This window comes from Pangasianodon hypophthalmus, chromosome 18 (genome assembly GCF_027358585.1).
Source record: "Pangasianodon hypophthalmus isolate fPanHyp1 chromosome 18, fPanHyp1.pri, whole genome shotgun sequence".
In the NCBI taxonomy this organism is placed as follows: Eukaryota; Metazoa; Chordata; class Actinopteri; order Siluriformes; family Pangasiidae; genus Pangasianodon; species Pangasianodon hypophthalmus.
This window is the reverse complement of record NC_069727.1, coordinates 624,789-645,161: the sequence shown is the minus strand read 5'-3', so window position 1 is coordinate 645,161 and position 20,373 is coordinate 624,789. Positions and strand designations below refer to the sequence as shown.

Here is a 20,373-nt window from a genome sequence, read left to right as displayed (position 1 = left end):
TTATTGAATTTGTCAGCCTGCCTCTCATTAAAGTAATAAAGCTTAACTGGAACTACATCTGTCTCAGCCATCCATTTCATGACAATTTACCATTTTAATGCACACACACGTGAATGGGAGTAGGAACTCAGCACAACACCGGTGCTGGAGTGTAACAAATCCTTCCCCTTTCTAATTAGCATCAGCATTAACATAATTTAAGAAATCAGATTCATTATAGGCTTATTTACTCTTTTCCAGTCTAAGATTTGACCTTTTTTTTTTTTCTTTGGGCTGAATAACTGAAAGTGCCAGTTTTCAATATTTTTATGACATACCAAATAAAGATACTTAACTCATGTTAACTATAAACTTGCCTACTCTTAGCTAAGTTGAACATAGATTGATAGATTTTGTTTGATATTAATGACCATGGCAGTAACTCGGTAACACTTTATTCCTGTGTGTGTCTAAGAATCTGTATATCGGAGAGTTAGGAGAGAGAGCAGCTCTGTGTGTGTGTGTGTATGTACATTTAAATTTAATCATTTAGCTGAAGTTTTTATTATACAGTGGAGTTGTCAAGGGTCTAGAGTTTAGATCGGTTCCCTTTTCTTACCTTTTCTCTCTGGGTTCATGGCTGCAGCAGGTTGCGGGGGTGGGGTTTAAGATGATGTGCGGCCTTCCTGTTCCCCATTTTATGATATTAATGAACTCAAAACATTCTCCATTTTACCTTGACAGAAATTGAGAGTGTCACAAGCCGGGCTCGAACTCGGGTCTGTGGTGTGGTGGTTGAGATATCTACCAGAATACCCCAGCCTCTGGGTGCAAAACTCTCGGATCAAACTTGGGTCCAAGATGTCTTTGGCTGGAACCCAGGAGCGCTCCTCCGGCCCGTAGCCCTCCAAGTCCACCAGATACTGCAGTGAGTTCCGGACCCTCCGGGAGTCCAGTATCCGGCGCACTGTGTAGGCCGGCTGGCCATCGATGATCCTGGGAGGCGGAGGGGGTCTGCATGGGGGGTCAAAGGGCGAAGGTTTTAGTAATGAGACATGAAACGTGTGGTTAATTCTAAGGGAACGAGGGAGAAACAAACGATAAGAAACAGGGTTAACTTTCCTTGCTATGCGAAAAGGGCCGAGCTTCTTGGATTCGACCCGGAGGGGCAGGTTCTTAGTAAATAACCAAACTCTTTGTCCGGCTCGGAAATTAGGGGCCGTCCGGCGACAGCGATTAGCCTGACTTTGGTATGTCTGGGAGGTCCGAAGCAGGGTATGCCTGGCCTTCCTCCAGGTTAGCTGACAGCATTGGACAAAGCGCCGGGCCGAGGGAACACCAACTTGTGCCTCCTCCTCCTCGGGGAATAATGGGGGGGTATACCCGAACTGGCACTCAAAGGGGGATAGTCCAGTGGCCGAGGACTGGAGGGTGTTGTGGGCATATTCAGTCTAAATAATATAGGTGGCCCAAGATGTGGGATCACAGGCCACCATACACCGCAGGGTGGTCTCTAGATCCTGATTAATCCGTTCTGTCTGGCCATTAGACTCTGGATGGAACCCAGACGATAGGCTGGCTGTGGCCCCAATAAGCCTGCAGAAGGCTCCCCAGAAGCGGGACGAGAATTGGGGACCTCGGTTGGAGACAATGTCCAGGGGAATACCAAATATCCGGAAGACATGGTTCATGAGGAGCTCCGCAGTCTCCCTGGCCGAAGGCAGCTTGGGCAGGGGAATGAACCGGGCAGCCTTAGAGAACCGGTCCACAACCACCAGGATGACTGTGTTGCCCTGGGATGGTAGGAGTCCCATGACAAAGTCCTGAGAAAGGTGTGACCATGGCCTGCGGGGAACAGGTAAGGGATGGAGCAGTCCCTGAGGTCGCTGACGTGTAGACTTTCCCTGGCTGCATACGGGGCAGGCTTCCACATAGACCTTAACATCCTCCTTGATGGACAGCCACCAGAACCGCCGCTGGAGAAAGTCAAGTGTGCGAGCACTTCCTGGATGGCACGTCAAGGGAGACTCATGACCCCACTGCAAGACCCGGGCCCGGGCAGCTCAAAGGCAGTATCCATGAGAGGAAGGGGGTATCGATTCCAAACCGTGATCTTGTTGAGGCCCCGGTAATCAATACAAGGCCTAAGACCCCCGTCTTTCTTCTCTACAAAGAAGAAACCCGCCCCAGCCAGAGAAGTGGAGGCACGGATGATGCCGGCTGCTAAGGACTCCTTAATGTAGGTATCCATAGCAGAGCTCTCATGGGGAGATAAGAAGATCCGACCCCTGGGAGGGCAGGAACCAGGGAGTAGATCAATTGCACAGTCGTAAGTGCAGTGAGGTGGTAAGGAGGTAGCCTGGGACTTGCTGAACACTGCCTTAAACTGATGATAGACGCTGGGGACTCGAGACAGGTTGACAGACTCTTGAAACTCGGTACTAGGGGCTGAGGGATTCTGAAGTAGGCAGGTGAGTTGGCAAGTGAAACCCCAGTTCAGAATGGTGCCAGTGGGCCAGTCGATCCGGGGATTATGTCTGCGCAGCCAAGGCTGACCCAGGATAATAGGATACTCGGGGGAGTCAACAAGATAGAAGGTCTCCTCCTGCTGGTGTTGAAAGATAGTAAGTCGCAGGGACTGAGTGGCCTCTGTTACTTTGCCCAGTTCCAGAGATCTGCCATCCAAAGCTGTAACTCCCTGGGGGTGAGGAAGAAGTTGGGTAGGGATCTTAAATTCCTTAGCCAGGGATAGATCCATGAAGTTGCCTGCGGCACCGGAATCGATCATAGTCTGGACTAAATCCTGGTGGACCTCCCAGGACAGAGTGGCTGGAACAGCTAGGACGGCATTAGTAGGAGGAGCTCTAATTTTCCCCATCACAGCCCTCCTGTAGCTGGGAGGGGACAGGCGTTTCCTGAGAGCTCGGGGCAAGTGGAGCGGAAGTGGCCAGAAGCACCGCAGTAGAGGCAACGACACTCCCTCATGTGATGTTCCCTCTCGTTGGGAGAAAACCTGGAATGGCCCAACTGCATGTCCTCTGGGGAATCATGGAGCTGTTCAGAGGCCGGGGACGCTCTGGATGAAGGAACACAAACTGGAGAAACAGACCTGCTCAGAGGAACTTGGGACTGAGACTCCTTGCGGAGAGCCGCCCTCCGCTCTATCAGGCGATTGTCCAGGCGGATGGCCATTGCTATGAGGGACTCGAGATCCTCGGCTGGTTCACGGGTGGCTAACTCATTTTGAAGGGGCTCAGACAACCCTCCGTGAAAGCAGGCCCTCAGCGCCTCATTGTTCCATCCACTCCTTGCCGCTATGGTCCGAAACTCAATGACGAAATCTGTTGTGCTACGGGAACCCTGACGGAGAGTGAGCAGGCGCTTGGAAGCTTCCCGACCACTGACTGGATGATCAAACACTCACTTGAACTCTTCCACAAATGCCGCATAGGACTCACAACAGGCATCCTGGGATTGCCACACCACAGAGGCCCAGCACAGCGCCTTGTCTGAGAGAAGGGTAATAATGTAAGCAATTTTGGAGTGGTCTGTGGGAAAACTTGAGGGTTGGAGATTGAAGGTGAGGGAGCACTGGGTTAGGAAGCCCTGGCAGGAACTAGGATCTCCAGCAAAGGGCTTGGGAGGTGGTAGTAGGGGCTCCACCACTGGAGAAGGCCTGTCACTACTTGGGGGTGGTGAAAGACCAGGAAGGCATTTAAAAGACCTGGTGGATGGAACTCATCACATCAGCCAAGAGTTGAGAATGTTTGGCCAACAGCTCTTCTTGTCAGCTGAGAACAGCTTCATGGCACTGGAAAGATGACTCATGTTGAGCAATCACCGCCAACAGGTCCTTGGAACTGAGTGTCTCTGGGTCCATGACTGACTTGGTTTTTCCTATCACAAGCCAGGCTTGAACTTGGGTCTCTGGTGTGGCAGTTGAGAGATCTACCAAATAGCCACAGAAGAAGTAATGTGGGACCCAAACGAAACACTCAAAGCAGTACTCCAGGCAATGTAGATTTATTAAAAGAAAAGGTCTTTGCAAAAAAAGGAATCCAACAAAAGTTCTTCTCGGGCAGAGGTATCAGTAACAGTAGAGAAAAAAAAGAAAAAAAAAAACCCACATGGGAAAATAAAAACTCCACGAGGGGAGAAAACAAAACTAACTAAAGAACATTAGCAAACAAATAATTAAGCACAACTTACTTGAGGTAGCTAGGAAGGACTTGGTGAAACAAAGCAGGAAACTCCCAGCCAAGACTCAAAAAGCCAAGTGAGGAACAAGGGGAAAAACACCACTAAAATACCTTAGGGGAAACAAGGCACAGGTGAGCTGGATAATGCTAACAAGGACACACGAGGAAGAACTAAGGAAGACAGGGGGCCTCTAGAGGCACGGAGACCAACTACAGGAGGTAGGATGCTGACAGAGAGTGCCCAAAAGTGTGAGATTGGGGGAGGGGATGGGGCTTCCAGGCAGTGTCAGTTACAATTACAGTTAATGCGTACTAGCATACTGTGATGTTAGATTGCAGAGCTGCTGTGCAAAATGTGTAAATATGGAGCCCTGCTGGTAATCCAAAACATCTAATGCATGGGCATAACTTAGTAACGTGTGGGAACAAGATAATTAACTAGTAATAGTTTAATAGTTTCAGAAAGCACAAAGGAGCTATGTGTGAATGCACCTACATTTAAGTTCTTGTGTGTGTGTGTGTGTGTGTACATTTACATTTATTCATATAGATGAAGTTTTTATTATACAGTGGAGTTGTCGAGGGTTAAGGGTCGAGCTCAAGGTGGTGCTGGGATTTGAACTCACAACCTTCTGATCAGTATATAAATATTTATTTATTTTTTACTGCCTGAGATGTTCTATAAGGACATTGACCACAGATTCATCACTACAAGAGCCACTCACTCAACTCAAACACACATCATCACATTATACTAAAAATAATCAAAGCACTTTTATTTCATTGAATGTAGAAAAATAGATGATTGTTACACAATAGACAAAAGAGCAAATAAAACTATGCATAATGCAAAATATTTACTTGCTCTCATTCTCGAAAGTTAAAAAGTCACATTTGCTTGTATATTGTTTATTAAGATGTAATATTAAAATTAACTGGCCATCACTTATTTAAAAAGTGAGAATATTGAATTAAACCTGAGATTATAAAACAAAAATCTGAGAATATTGAAGGAAACTTTCGAAAATAAAACAAGAATCTGAGAATAAGGAAACAAACCTGAGAATCCTGAATGAAACCTGGAGAATTTACAATGAAAATCTAAGAATACTTAATGAAACCTGTATATATATTTATGATACTTGCATATACTATATCTGGCTTGCAACATAGCCAGCTACCTAAAAAATTGCAACAACAAAAAAATGCAGTATAGCAAGCTATCTAATTAGCATGTCATAGTATGAATATTTCATGAAGGAATTTATGCTGTCCTCTCAACTGTGTCACTCTGAAGAAGCTAGACAGCTAGCTAACAAACACACAAAAATAGTTTATCCTTTCCAGAATGTTTACTTCTGGGATTGCTCTTTTTCTTTTTTGTAAAACTGAAATACAATAAACAAGAAATGAAATTACAAATTGTATATTAATTCGCTCTGCACGTGCTTATATATGTGATGAAAACTTTCTCACATTATCTTATTACATCAATAACAAGCTTAATTTTCAAGAAGTAATATTATGTTACCACATAACACTCTTATAGATCGCTTACAAATAGTCAGCAAACTTACAGGCATATCTTTCTCCAAGGCAAAGACTGTTTGTGAGCTGAATTGAAGCCGATGCTGCACGTTGACTGTTACCGAACTAAATCAACACAGCGTATGGAAGAATAACAAAACTGCAATATTGAAAATGGCCACTAGGTGGCGGCTATACACCATGACCAGATAATGGGCAGAACAGAATTCTCTAATCCAGTTCAACTATGGTTCATACCTAAAAGAATAGCATTGAACATAAAGGTAATTTGTGTCTTTTTTTTAAAAAATAATAATAATAAACAAGTGATGTTTTAAGAAATAAAAAGTGTTGTAAAAGAAAAGCTGGAGACATTGCATTAGGTAATATGAAAGGTGATTTAACTCTCCCTACTCTATTTGCTAATAACTAGGGAGAAAATGAACACAGTTCAGAAAACATGACATTTTTGAAAGAAAACATGACATTTTATTGTAAAATAAAATCATTTTTTGCGTTTAAAAAAGTGTAATTTCCTGAGAAAAGGCCTTTGGTGGCGTGTCTCAGTCACATGGTCCCTGTCTTTCTGAGATTTCTCCTCCACATCATCATATTCTGTAAAATAAATACATTTACCTCTTTAATATATCCTTTGTATTGTATTAATTGCTATTTAGGAATGTCTTTAATATTCTAGCAATAAAAATGTTAAAAAAGGATATTTATCAATTCAGCTTTCTTAACATTAACACAGGCCATGTGTATAAGATGTGGAAGTAAATGAGACATAAATATAGGTCTTATCTAAACTGTTTAATAAATATGGCTGCACTTGTTAAATGACAGAATGGAGATTACAAAACAGAAAGCTGATATTTATATTATATATCGTATATAATATAGTCCCGCTTTAACTTTGCTGCCTTTGCACTCACGTACATTACCAGAATAAACATCTCACTCACCTTCTGTTTCTCCTACATCCTGTTCCTCAGTGATGACATCATCATAATCTTCTGGACTGTCTACTGAAGAAATAAATGAATAAGTAATAAAGCACTGTGTGTGTTGCTGTTATAGTAAAATACTGAGTTACAGGGTGGTGTGATGAAGCTGAGTTACTGCTACCACCCTAACGTTGATCATTTAACTATAACAGCATGTCCCCAAGTGTTTTATTCCTCTTATAACATGGGAAATTGCCAACAATTGCAATTTTTCATTTATTAAAGAATTAGACGTCATACTTTTTGTACATTTGTAGTTACAGATAATGTTGTAGAGCTTTGGAAAAATAAGTTCCTTTTCTCACTTATGTCATAGCAGCTATAAACAGTACTTCCCTCACCAGCTTTTTTTTTTTTTAGTCTATTTCCAGAAAAAACTGACCCGTGATGATGTTTGGGTTTGTTTCCATGGTAACTGCATCATCATAGTTCTCGGACACGTCCTCTGTCAGAATGTAGAGATAAAAGCTATTAAATCCACATTAATGTCATTAATGATCATTTGGATGCTTGTGGATGCAATACTGTCACATTATTATCATACCTGTCAGTATAACTGACTTCTGATCAGCTGTAATGGCGTCATCATAATTCTCTGCTTCATCCCCTACACCAAAACACAGATATTTAAAGAGATTTAAAGTTTACTGAAGTGGCAGTTTGTACACTGTGTATTTGATGACACAATGCAAAATGACATTGTATACGTGTAAAAAATGTCACTACACACAAACCAATAAACACACTTATTTGCAGTAAGTGTGTTTAATTTATACTGCTTTCTAAAACAAATCCCAAAACAGAAGCACACCATCCACGTTATCAGGGATCGGTCCAGCAGTGACGGCATCATCGTAGTCCTCTGGTGGGTCAACTCTTCCTGCATCACCTAAATGAAATAAAAGCAGAGGGTCTGTACAAACAGCTCCATCACATTCTGACCTCATGGTTTAATGTGAAGTCAGTAAATTTATGTGATCATTTAACAACTGCACCCACTTATGAAGTCACTGGTGTCGATGACATCATCATAATACTCAGCCTTTTCTCCAATCCCAGACTTTACTGGAAAAAGAACAATTTGTTTGTTTTGGTTTTTAAAACACATTTATACTCAATAAAATCCTCATCCAAAGAAGCTTTGATAAATTTGATAAGAGGGATTTCAGAAGCTTAAAGTAAGATAAGGTTGATTGTGAGATGTCATGTGTCAGCATTAAAACACTGGAGTTACTGTAATTCTTCTATACAATACGTCATAATCACGTCTCAGAAAGGACAAATTTAGTCATTTCTGATTTTTAATTGCAATTCTAATATCTTTCAGTTAATGGAGTTAGACAAACTCACACTCTGGCCTTTTTTACCTGAGAGAAGCTCATCATCCACCTGCTCATACCCAGAATGCTGTTCTTCAGAGAGGAGACTTCCTGTTAGAGGAGAGCAGCACAGTCATGTGACGTGTTCAGAAAAGCAGATATTTCACACACACACACACACACACACACACACACACACACACACACACACAGAGAGAGAGAGAGAGAGAGAGAGAGAGAGAGAGAGAGAGAGAGATGCTCTGATTATGGAAAACATACATTCAGTATAAAGTGTTACCCATACTCGGAATTTGTGCTCTGCATTTAACCCATCCAAGTGCACACACACACCGTGAACACACACCCGGAGCAGTGGGCAGCCTTTTTTTTTGCTGCGGTGCCCGGGGAGCAGTTGGAGGTTCGGTGCCTTGCTCAAGGGTCTCACCTCAGTCGTGGTATTGAGGGTGGGAGAGAGCGCTGGTCATTCACTCCCCCCACCTACAATCCCTGCCGGACCCGAGACTCAAACCCACAACCTTCAGGTTCACCTTCGGGTTGCAAGTCCGACTCTCTATCCATTAGGCCACGACTGCCACCAGTGATTTATGAGGACCCACCTTTCCGAACATCCGTCCAATAAAATACATGTCACATGAACAGACATGGATATGCACACATACACACACACACACACACACACACACGCACACAGAGGGAGGGAGAGAGTAATGCACCTGTGCAGGAAAGAACACACACACGAAAACATGCACTTGCAGAGAGGGGGGGATGCACCTGTACAGAAAAGTGCACATGCACGCGCACACACACACACACACACTTTCACTAAATCCGAACCTTTAATAGATATTTATCAGCAGAATTCTGTCTCTACACCACATGTACTCTAACTGCACATTTCCTCTCACACACAATTAGTTTATTTTTATTTAAACAATATTTTATTTAAATTAAATAATTATATATAACATTTCATTTATTTTTATCCACTCAGCAAGTATTAATACAGGACATAAGTAATAGAGATGCAGAATACAGAAAAATACATCATCTTACAGTTAAAACACGGACTGTATCAAGATTATCAAGGATATAAATAGCAGCTCCTTCTCCATATATGACGGCTGCCAATGATAGCAGACACTGAACAGTATTTTGCTAGCTGTTTAGCTCTCCTTTTAGGCAGCGCTACCAGCTGTAAGCCCCTGATGACCAGTCTGTGGACATGTCCTAGGCTGCCGTATATGAAGACCAAAAGTCTACACTTGTAGCCGAGCTCTGAGATGTTATTCAGGAGTGGTTAGTACTTAATAACCTTAGTCCTAAAGGCTTCCTCAAGGCTAGAGTCAAATGTGCAGCCTACCTCTAGGACAAATACCTGTCTGAACTCTTCATTTAAAACAAAAACATCTGGAGTATTAGCAGAGAGATGTGCAAAAATGAATGAATGATTGTTATAGAGGTTGAACATGGCAGCTTTCACAAAAGAATGCTTGTACATTTCACAGAAGAAGGTAAATGGATCGATATTTCTTCTGTTATGAGCTCTAGTATTCTATGTATTCACACACACACACACACACACACACACACACACACACACACGCATACACAGAGGGAGGGAGAGAGTACAGGAAAGAGTACAGGAAAGTGCGCACATGCACACACACATGCACGCACACACACACACACACCAAATAAGGCTTTCACAGACATTTATCACCACATGTTCTCTAACTGCACATTTCCTCTCACACACATTTAGCTTGTTTTTATTTATTTGTTGTAAATAAATAAATCACACTGGATTTTGGGGAAAATGTTGAGAGAATACCTGAGAGAAGCTCACCATCTACATGCTCATACCCAGAATGCTGTTCTTCAGAGAGGAGACTTCCTGTTAGAGGAGAGCAGGACAGTCATGAGACGTGTTCAGAAAAGCAGATATTTCACACACACACACAGAAAGAGAGAGAGAGAGAGAGAGAGAGAGAGAGAGAGAGAGAGATGCTCAAATTCAGGAAAACACACATTCAGTATAAAGTGTTTAGCAGGACATTTAATAACTACCAATGGTTTATGAGGACCCACCTTTCCCAACATCCGTCCAATAAAATACATGTCACGTAAACACACACGTATATGCACACATAGGCACACAGAGGGACGGACAGACACACACACACACACACACACTCACATGCAGAGGGAGGGAGAGAGTAATGCACCTGTGCACTAAAGCACACACACACACACACACACACACACACATGAAAACATGCACTAGGAGAGAGGGAGGATGCACCTGTACAGGAACGTACATGAGACGAGTTCTGAAAAGCAGATATTTCACACACACACATACACACACACACACACACACGAACACACACGAACACACACAGAGGGAGGGAGAGGGAGAGAGAGAGAGAGAGAGAGATGCTCAAATTTAGGAAAACACACATTCAGTATAAAGTTTTTAGCAGGACATTTAATAACCATCAATGGTTTATGAGGACCCTCCTTTCCGAACATCTGTACAATAAAATACATGTCACTTAAACACACATGGATATGCACACATAGACACACAGAGGGACAGACAGACAGACACACACACACACACACACACTCACGCAGAGGGTGGGAGAGAGTAATGCACCTGTGCAGGAAAGCACACACACACACACACACACACACACACACACACACTCATAAAAACATGTACTGGGAGAGAGGGGGGGATGCACCTGTACAGCAAAGTGCGCACACACACACACATGCACACACACACACACACACACACACACACACACTTGCACTAAATCAGAAGCTTTAATAGATGTTTATCAGCAGAATTCTGTCTCTACACCACATGTTCTCTAACTGCACATTTCCTCTCACACACATTTAGCTTATTTTTATTTATTTGTTGTAAAGAAATAAATCACACTGAATTTTGGGGAAAATGTTGCTTTAAGCACTGAGTTTGCATTGAGGTGTGTATTTTGTATTGAGTGATTTGATCATTTGCATGCAGTGAATTTCAGCTACAAGTTTAAATAGAATACAATAAGTGTGATGTAGAACAGTCCACATATCACTCACCTCTTTGACTGGAGCTCGTGCTTCTTCAAGTGATGTGTCTGTGGTTGATCTCCTCATAGACTGCCTCAGGCTGAGTCTTACGCCTCCTCTTAGAGACAACTGGGAGTGGATCGTAATAATAATAATAATAATAATAATGCATTCATACACAAGTGTTTACAAAATACAAGACAATTTTTAACACCGCAATAAAACAGAATGAGAAAATAATTAAATGTTTTTATGAATAAATGGTGAGATTTTAAATAATAATATTCTTACAATTCATTACAAAATAAAGAAAATAATATGCAATCCCAAAGCTTTTTGCCATAGAAACAAAAATTTGACCTCAGCCAGGTTTTTGGTATAAAGAGCAAATTGGTGTTCTTCCTGATTTACATTGATAAAAAAATTTAAGAACCTCAAAAACAGAAACATTATGAGCAAATAAGAGGATTTTAAAAGAAGAGATGAATTGTGATGTGAATCTTTTTTCTGTGTAAGAGATTCTGGCAGCATCTTTCTGACCGTCTTGTACAATAGTAATTATACTGTGGGGTCGGACAGATAAGAAAACACTGCAGTAATCAAGTGCAGCTGACTTAAAGGCATTTACAAGTATGTCTCGTACCTCTCCTGAGCACTCTGTTCTGGTAAAACAGTACCAGCAGAAGCACTAAGGCCAGGAAGAGCAGCGTTCCCAACACAACGAGAACCAGTGGAGGGGTGGATGGAGCTCCAGGTGATGTAGGATTTGAAGCGGCTCTTACTGAAGTCAAAAACACAGAAGAGGATCTTGATATGACACTGTAATCATAAATATTTACAAAAATGGTGAACAGTCACAAAGATTGTATTGTAACATATATACATACCTGATTTGGTGGTGGTTGTGGTGGTGGGTGTTGTGGTGGTTGTTGTGGTGGGTGTAGCAGTAGTGGACACAGTGGATATGTCTGTATTTATTGAAAGAACAAAAAGACTTTCTTTCATACAATAAAAATATACTCTCACTAAATAATATTTATGACATGCTGATCAGTGTGTTACAGTTTAGGGTCTGAGCTTTCAAGCTAACATCTAAGATTATAAATAAAAGTTATCAAGCCTTAACACCAGGAGAAATGTGTAATGAGTGGAGACAGAAAGCTGAAAAGTTAGCACACCCCTCTGACCTGCACAGGTGACTCCAGCATGAGAGCAGTCAGTGTGTTTCTTCAGGGAATGATGACAGTCCCACAGGTGAATCTCATCCCCTCGACACTTCACTCTGTTCAGCCAGATAGTCCCTTCACCAGCACCAAACGTAACATTCCTATCAGCACTCAGCGCCGACCCACAGCCCAGCTGTCTGCACACCACCTGAGCGTTCCTGATGTTCCACTGATCATCACAAACGGAGCCCCACGTAGCGTTATGATACACCTCCAACCTCCCAGAGCAGCTTCCCTTTCCTCCACTCAGCCTGAGAGACCAGTGCTCTACATCACACACATCACACATGAGGAAACACACCAACGCTGAATAACAGCTCCAGTCACACAGCTCACTACAACACAATCATAACATAATCTTATATTATACTCAACATGGTCTAGTTTACCAAAAACAGCTTTTGCGGTGTTCTGAAAAAGAGCCTTACACCAACTAATTACAAAGATCCTGAAATTCAACACATGAGGAAATATCCTCTGTCACTAACAAATGCAAATGAAGAACAGTACTAAAAGCTTTTCCTTATATATCCTTACTTGAGCAGTGTTTCTGAGAGGGAAATGAAGAGCACTTTTCTTGTGTACGTAGAGACTTTCCATCATCTGCAGTAATAAAATACATTTATTAATGAGAGGTTTCATGTGCAGGTTAATCTCTCAGAGCGGACTTTTCTCAGACTATTTTATGTAAAATACACTTTATATTTCAGCCACATTAGTTATACACTATTCACAATTAAATACTGCAGTTTATGGCAATGTACAGAACCAGAAAAGTCTGAATCCACCCACCTGTGCAGGTAATACGAGCCACCTCATCACGATTATCACATCTGTTCTGTCCCCAGGGTGAAGATGGACACTGCCACAGATTAGAGTCGTGTTTCCTACACTTCAGATAATCCAGCCAGTTAGGAGCAGATTTTACTCGTGCTTCAGCGTTTGACAGACTGCCACTTCTTCCACAGTTCAGCTCTCGACACACCATGTTTACTGTCTCATCATCCATCTGATTGTGACACACATTACCCCAGGTTCCATTGTAGAACACTTCCAGATTCCCCTCACAGCCCTCCGTGAGTCGGATCTCTTTAAACTCTGGTGGAAGAAGAACGACTTTTACTGAATAGAAATTTGTAATCATTCCTTCTGTTGTGGTAATTATTATTTAAAATATGGATAAAATTTCTCACTCAGAGTTAATGGACATCTGCTGCTTTTATGAAGAGTAACTTCATAAACATTATTGTACATAAATTACACTGTACCTGAGCACACGACTCCTACGTCCTCATGGTGTCCACATTCTCCCTCTTCACACAGCTGAAATCTGCAGTTCCACAGGGATGTCTCGTTCCCCTCACACTCCACCTCATTCAGCCATATGGACCCAGTTCCAGGACCAAACCAGGCTGGTATGTGGGTACTGAGGGCCTCTCCACACTGCAGCTGTCTGCACACCACCTGCGCATCCTCAATATCCCACGAGTCATCACACACTGTCCCCCACGAGCCGCTGTGGAAAACCTCCAGCCTTCCTGCACAGTCTCCCCCAGAACCAACCAGCCTGATGGAGCTGTGGGCGGGGTTAAAGATACCTGCAGTATGGCCCAAAATATGTAAAGACCAAGTGATTTATCTTTTCTTTATTTCATAAATCATGTAAGACTAATATATTATTAATTATAAATTACATTAAATATAATATTTAATTACTCTGCATATTTAATAGGACACTTTAGAATTATAAAACATTTAGTAAATAACTACTTTCCTAGTGATCAAGCTCTGTTTCTTACCCTTCATTTTAAAGTGCTGATTTTGTACATGCCTGCTCATTGGTAGGTGTTGTGCTGCTTACCTGAGCAGGTGATGTACAGCTGTTCCCCGGAGCTGCAGTTGACAGGTTGTGCACTGCTGCAGTTCCCCAGATGAGCTTCACTCCCAGAGCAGCTGAAACCCGTTACACACATGTGTTTGTGTTCAGTGGTGGATGGAGAGGAGCGGTAGTTCAGCACGGAGCCACAGCCCAGCTGTCTGCAGAGCACAGACGCCTCAGACAGACTCCACGAGTCCAGGAGAACTCTCCTCCAGTCCTGCCTGAAATAAATCTCCACCTCCCCCTGACACTTGCTCCCTCCAGACAACCTCACTCGCCCCTCATGAAACGCCACGGATGATCCTGAAGCAGAAAAACATCATTTAAATATTCTAATGAACACTGACTTTATTCACTAACGTGGTGTACGTGACGTTAATATCTCACCATTACAAATGACTCCAGCATCGTGTTTGTGAGAGCATGCAGCTCGACTCCATGATGAGATGCCACATTGTGATAGGTGTGTCTCCTTCCCCTGACAATCAAACACATCAGCCCAGATGTGGCCACTCCCCTCCCCAAACCAGTCCACCTCCACCACAGCCACAGCACTCCCACAATCCAGCTGTGCACAGAGAACATCTGCAGCTCTCATATCCCAGCCTACAGCACAAACTGTGCCCCACTCACTGAGGTACTGGAGCTCCACTCGACCAGAACAGGAGTCCGATCCGTTCACCAGCCGAGCCTCTGTGTGACCTGAACAAACAACCGAGAGCTCAGTGAAAGAGGAAAATTAACAAAGGCACCTTAAAATTTGATTGACAGGTATGTGGTCTCTATTTAAGCAGAAGTTAAATCATGACACTTAACCAGAACATATTAATCCCATATCTTTGTCATGGGAGCAGTTTGAGTGTTTGAGTGAAGATGATTTTGGACAGAAGGCAATCTCAGATTCGTTGCCTCTACACTGAAGCTCCTCTGTCCACACCTGACCCTCCCCTCGGCCAAAAGCAGCTGATCCCAGCACCTCCACAGGAATCCCACAGCCCAGCTCTCGACACACAACCTCTGCATCCTGCTGGTCAAAGTCAGCATCACACACTGTGGACCAGGAACCTCCATGAAGCACCTCCAGTCTCCCAGAGCATGGGTAAGGACCAGCAGTGAGTCTCGGCTTTTCACCTGTGTATTATTTAAATTTGTAAATACTGTCCAAATTTTCAGCAAGAGAGAATATCAAGAAATGTAGCTGCAAAATACTTTAAACTTAAATCTAAATCAAATTTTATTATTAATGAATGTGTTGGTATAACCAAAATTATTCAAATCAATAATTTAACCAATTCTATTTTTTTCTAAATACAGCAATTTACCTGAGCAGATGACTCCAGCATCAAGAGTCTGACTACAGTAATGTCCCCCTCGTGAGCTACAGTTGTTCAGTGTCGACTCTGATCCTCTACAGTACAAATCATATATCCAGATTTCTCCTGATCCTCGTCCAAACTCAGCCCAATACCGCAGATCTACAGGCTCCCCACAGTGCAGCTCTCTACACACCACTGCAGCATCTTTCATATCCCAGGCAGAACTACACACTGTTCCCCACTGTCCATCATGAAGAACCTCCACTCTCCCAGCACAGCGACTTCCACCATTCACCAACCTCACACTGTCTGAGACAGAGAGAGAGAGAGAGAGAGATGAAAAGAAGAATAGAGTGAGTAAAAATCCGAGGTCTGTGATGGTGTCAGGTTTCAGACTGTATTCTGCCTTTTGGCCACCTGATGGCGACCCTGAGGACTTTCTATTAGAGCTCCAGACTAGTTAATGTGTTTCAGCTGTGTCTCATTTTCCTGTGTACTTAAGTTGCCCTGTTTGTTAGAGTCGTTGCTCAGTCTTTGCCTTGGTTTTGCCTTGTGTAAGTCTCTATCCTGCCTTTCTGCTTTTTGTCATGTATGACTACCTTGCTAGTTTTTAATGGACTGTGACTGATAAAATCCTGCCTTCGATCTTTGCCCTGATTTATGTATTTCATTTCCTTTGGGGAATTTTTGCCCTAGCTTTTGTGTTTTGTTTTTGATGTCTTCTGAGCTTGCATTGTTTGAGTTTTTTGCTTGCCTGTTTTTTTCCATTTTGGATTTTTTGCCTTTTGATACAAGTCACCCTGCTGACGTTCCTTGTCATTTTTTGCTCTTCCCCAATTAAACCATTCAACCTACTCCTGTACCAGCCTCTGCTTTTAGGTCCTCTCATCTGTGCTTAGCTCCATCAGCAGAGCGTTAGACCTGTACCCAGAGATCGTGTGTGCGAATCCTGCTCTGGTCCTGACAGATGGTCTATGTAAGATATCTGTGTAAAACATCACTTAGAATAATTTTACTTTTACCCAAAATGATCTATCCAGACACAAAAGATCTAAAAGAGACTTCTCTCTTTCTTTCTTGTATTCATATAATATTTATTTATTAGTGTTAACATCAGTATCACAGTACTCTGTCAAAATTAATAAATAAATTTTTCAGTAAATCCACTTTGATATTATTTATGACTGTGGTCATGATTGAGATCACAAAATTGTCACATTATTATCATACCTGTCTGTATAACTGTCTGCTGATCAGTTGTAATGGCGTCATCAGGTTCATTTTCTACATTAAAACACAGATATTTAAAGTGGTGAAAACATTAAAGTTACTAAAATAGTGTTTAAAGGTCACAACAATTACAGTGGGTCAGATTCAGAGTCAGTGATTTAAGTCCAAAAGTAACATCAATATGTGAGCTGGGAAAGTTCCTCATATTCAGAATCGGGTTATGCAGCTGCTTAACTCGGTTTTATGGGTTTTTCATTCATATTATTAAAATCACCTGCATGTAATTCATGGCTCTAAGGTTGCCAGATTATTCTTTTGTAGAAGTGTCTGTGACAGTTTTTTTTTTTTTTTCTTCAGTAGAGTCTAGACCACCATCTTTAAGCACAAAAAATCGTCTAAAAAATCCGCAAAATTCCCGGGACTGAGAATCGCACTTTTGAAATTTCCTGTCAAATGTAATACAATGTAACATAAACGCAAGAAACAATTCAAAAATAAAAAAGAGTAATTTGATGATATATGAATGAGAAGATGGTGAGCGTTGAGTTTAGTATATTGATAACATCTTGATGTATGAATAGTTCTATTAATTTAATAATAAGGCTTCCACACTCATTATTCTACAGCTTATAAAATAGCACTTGATCCAGCACATCCTGTTATTCTGTAATCAATTTTATCATGCTTTTAAATTCTAATTTTGATTCTTCGAATTAATAAAATAATGACTGTTTGTGTTAATTCCATGTGATCTCCTGGTAAGAAAACATTCACAGTGTGAAGGATAATCTGACCGAGCGCTCATCTGCTACGCTTACAGAGAAACTTTAAGTTCATACATAATTTTTCCCATAAAAAATTCACTCCTCATGATAAGCGATATTTCTTAAGATGCGTCTCCTCCAAAGTCCTCCATGTGAAAAACAGCTTTTTATGCACTATAAGGGGTGAATATTATTAATCAATTAATACTGTCATATTTCTGTATTTAATATGATTAACATTCCATAGTGTGTTTGAGTGTATTTACAGCCAAAACATAAATTTCAGCATGACATATTGTGGTTACATCAAAATGTCAGACAGCGGTGCTGGACTTAACACTGCTCCTCACTCGAGCCGATATCACGCAAGAAACATGCGCTTAAGTTCAAGATCAGAATCACATGTAACTGAGACCCGCCTCTGTTTTAGACAAACTCCGCCCCCATGTGTGTAACATCTGAATATAAGTCTGTAGTTATGGTCTGAGGTCTGAATACTGATGTGGAGTATTAAATATAATTTAATTTAATATAATATAATTAATTAATTAATTAATTAATATATAATATAATTTGTCAGAGAAACTGAACAGAATCTCACTGACCAGAATGTAATAATCAGAGTTCTCAATTGTTTCATCTAAATCAAATAAAGCAAAGTGTGAAAGTTTCAGGCATAGCTTATTAACCTCGGGTTTGCGATCCCACAAGAGGTCACCTGAGATAAGATGATTATTATTATTGTTATTATTATTATTATTATTAAAATGTTCATGCAGTTCGGAGTTCCTCTAAAGCTGATTTTACCACCAGACTGCAGTGACGCTGCGTTCCAACACGCTGTCATGTTAATCAGAGTGGACTTTACACCGGACGCTGGCAGCGCAGTCTATTACACTCAACATTTATTTTATAGAACTTAAACATAGATTGTGGTAATCACGAGATTTTCTAGAACATAATTTATATGTCATGATTAAAAGCAATCTACCTGAGCAGGTGACTCCAGCATCACCACCATGACCACAGTTATTTTTCCCCCACTCTGCTGAGCTACAGTTCTCAGTGTCGACTCTGATCCTCTACAGTCCACATCATCCATCCAGATTGGTCCTGATCCTCGTCCAAAGTGAGCACCATACCGCACATTTACAGGCTCCCCACAGCGCAGCTCTCTACACACCACTGCAGCTTCTCTCATATCCCAGCTATCATGGCACACTGTTTCCCCACTGTCCATCATGAAGAACCTCCACTCTCCCAACACAGCGACTTCCATTCACCAAACCTCACACTGTCTGAGAGAAAGAGAGAGAGAGAGAGAGAGAGAGAGAAGTTTTATCATCTGTCATGGATTATGAGGACTCACACACACACACAATCTTTCTCTCAAACACACATTCGAACATGGACTAATGTTACTCATTATTTATGTTTTTTACTCAATAAATCATCTATAAGCTCTAAACATTAATCTGGACCTGATTTTATAACTGAAGCCTCAGAAAAAAACCCTGAGATGATGTGTATATTAACATTTTTTAATATTAATATTTAATAGTATAATATACAATTCCCACTCTCTCTCTCATGGTTTCTCTTTCTTACACACACACACACACACACACACACACATTCTCTCTCTCAGTTCAGTTCATCAGTGCTTCATTGGCATGAATGTTATAAATCACATTGTTGCCAAAGCAAATAGTGCAAATAGATCAGACCAAAATTTATACAAAAAAAAACCATATATACAACCTGAGAGGTGAAGGTGTGAACATGGTGTGTGTATTCAGGGTGTGTGTAATCAGGGTGTGTGCAGGACACTCTGTGTCTCACTGTCCCTCAGGCTCTTGCATTCTGACACATACTTTGCAGCAAAGATGAAGCTTTTCTTCATCTGTTAAATTGCAGAAATTTGGAATTTTGTGTGTGATGTTTTTGGTGAAAATGTCTCTCTTTTGTTGATATTTTTCACAGTGGAGGAAGAAGTGCAGCTCTGTCTCGACCTCACCGCTCGTACAGTGAGCACACAGTCTCTGTTCTCTGGGCAGCCAGGTTCTCCTGTGTTCAGGTTCTCCCGTGTTCCAGGTTCTCCCGTGTTCCAGGTTCTCCTGTTTTGGCCCTTCTCCACGGCGAGACTGTGCTCATTCAGCCTGTACTTGGTCAGGACGTGTCTCTGCTTTATATCTCTGATGGTGAAGAGACACTCTGCCAGTTCATACTCTCTGTTTAGGGCCCGATAGCAGTGTAATCTGGACTGGGTTTGGTTCTGACTGTCCCAGTGCTCCAGATATGCTCTTCTCATCTGCTCAGTAATTTGATTGACTCTGATTAGACTTTGGTGAGCAGTGCTGGTCTGAGGACTGCTGTGTGTTAGTGGTTAGTGTGTTAGTGAGTCTCAGGACCAGCTGACAGAGGGAACTGGTTTAGGGCTGAGCTCTTGGGTTTTCAGAGCTTCATACTGTAGCGTGTTTTCGTTACTTGATTTATGATGTTTCCAGAATTTCAGAGCTCTTTTTTGTACGGGTATAATCAGTGGGAATTGGCCTAATTCTGCCCTGCAGGCACTGGCTGGTGTTTTTCTTTGAACTTTTAGGATATTTCTACAGAATTCTGCATGCAGGGACTCTGTGGGATGTTTATCCCATCTCGTGTAGTCGTGTGTACTGAGTGGACCCCAAACCCCACATCCATACAGCGCAATAGGAGCAACAACACTGTCAAAGATTTTACACCAGATTCTAATTGGGATGTTTATTTTGTAGAATTTATTCTTGATTGCATAAAGAGCTCTTCGTGCTTTTTCTCTTAGTGCGTTCACCTCC

General features: G+C 41.8%; 2 protein-coding genes across 2 annotated transcripts in view; one reads left to right on the top strand and one right to left on the bottom strand.

The window, feature by feature from the left end:
* Positions 1 to 6,012: 6,012 nt before the first annotated feature.
* LOC117599471 (scavenger receptor cysteine-rich type 1 protein M130-like) lies at positions 6,013 to 18,771 on the bottom strand. The gene is given in 22 exon segments (XM_053241861.1): positions 6,013 to 6,320; positions 6,671 to 6,730; positions 7,095 to 7,157; positions 7,257 to 7,319; positions 7,524 to 7,601; positions 7,712 to 7,777; positions 8,080 to 8,142; positions 9,884 to 9,946; positions 11,158 to 11,256; positions 11,771 to 11,908; positions 12,015 to 12,095; positions 12,315 to 12,620; positions 12,891 to 12,956; positions 13,146 to 13,451; positions 13,622 to 13,951; positions 14,215 to 14,535; positions 14,620 to 14,934; positions 15,049 to 15,363; positions 15,555 to 15,857; positions 16,779 to 16,832; positions 18,534 to 18,602; positions 18,605 to 18,771. Coding segments are annotated over 22 exon segments (3,408 nt in total). The 5' UTR covers positions 18,744 to 18,771; the 3' UTR covers positions 6,013 to 6,210.
* The window catches only part of si:dkey-97m3.1 (fatty acyl-CoA reductase 1), a 22,430-nt gene continuing 20,812 nt past the window's right edge, over positions 18,756 to 20,373 (top strand). Inside the window, exons 1-2 of the mRNA XM_053241603.1 lie at positions 18,756 to 18,838; positions 19,637 to 19,775. Of these exons, the coding sequence (XP_053097578.1) occupies positions 18,756 to 18,838; positions 19,637 to 19,775 (222 nt within the window). The remainder of the gene's footprint in view (positions 18,839 to 19,636; positions 19,776 to 20,373) is intronic.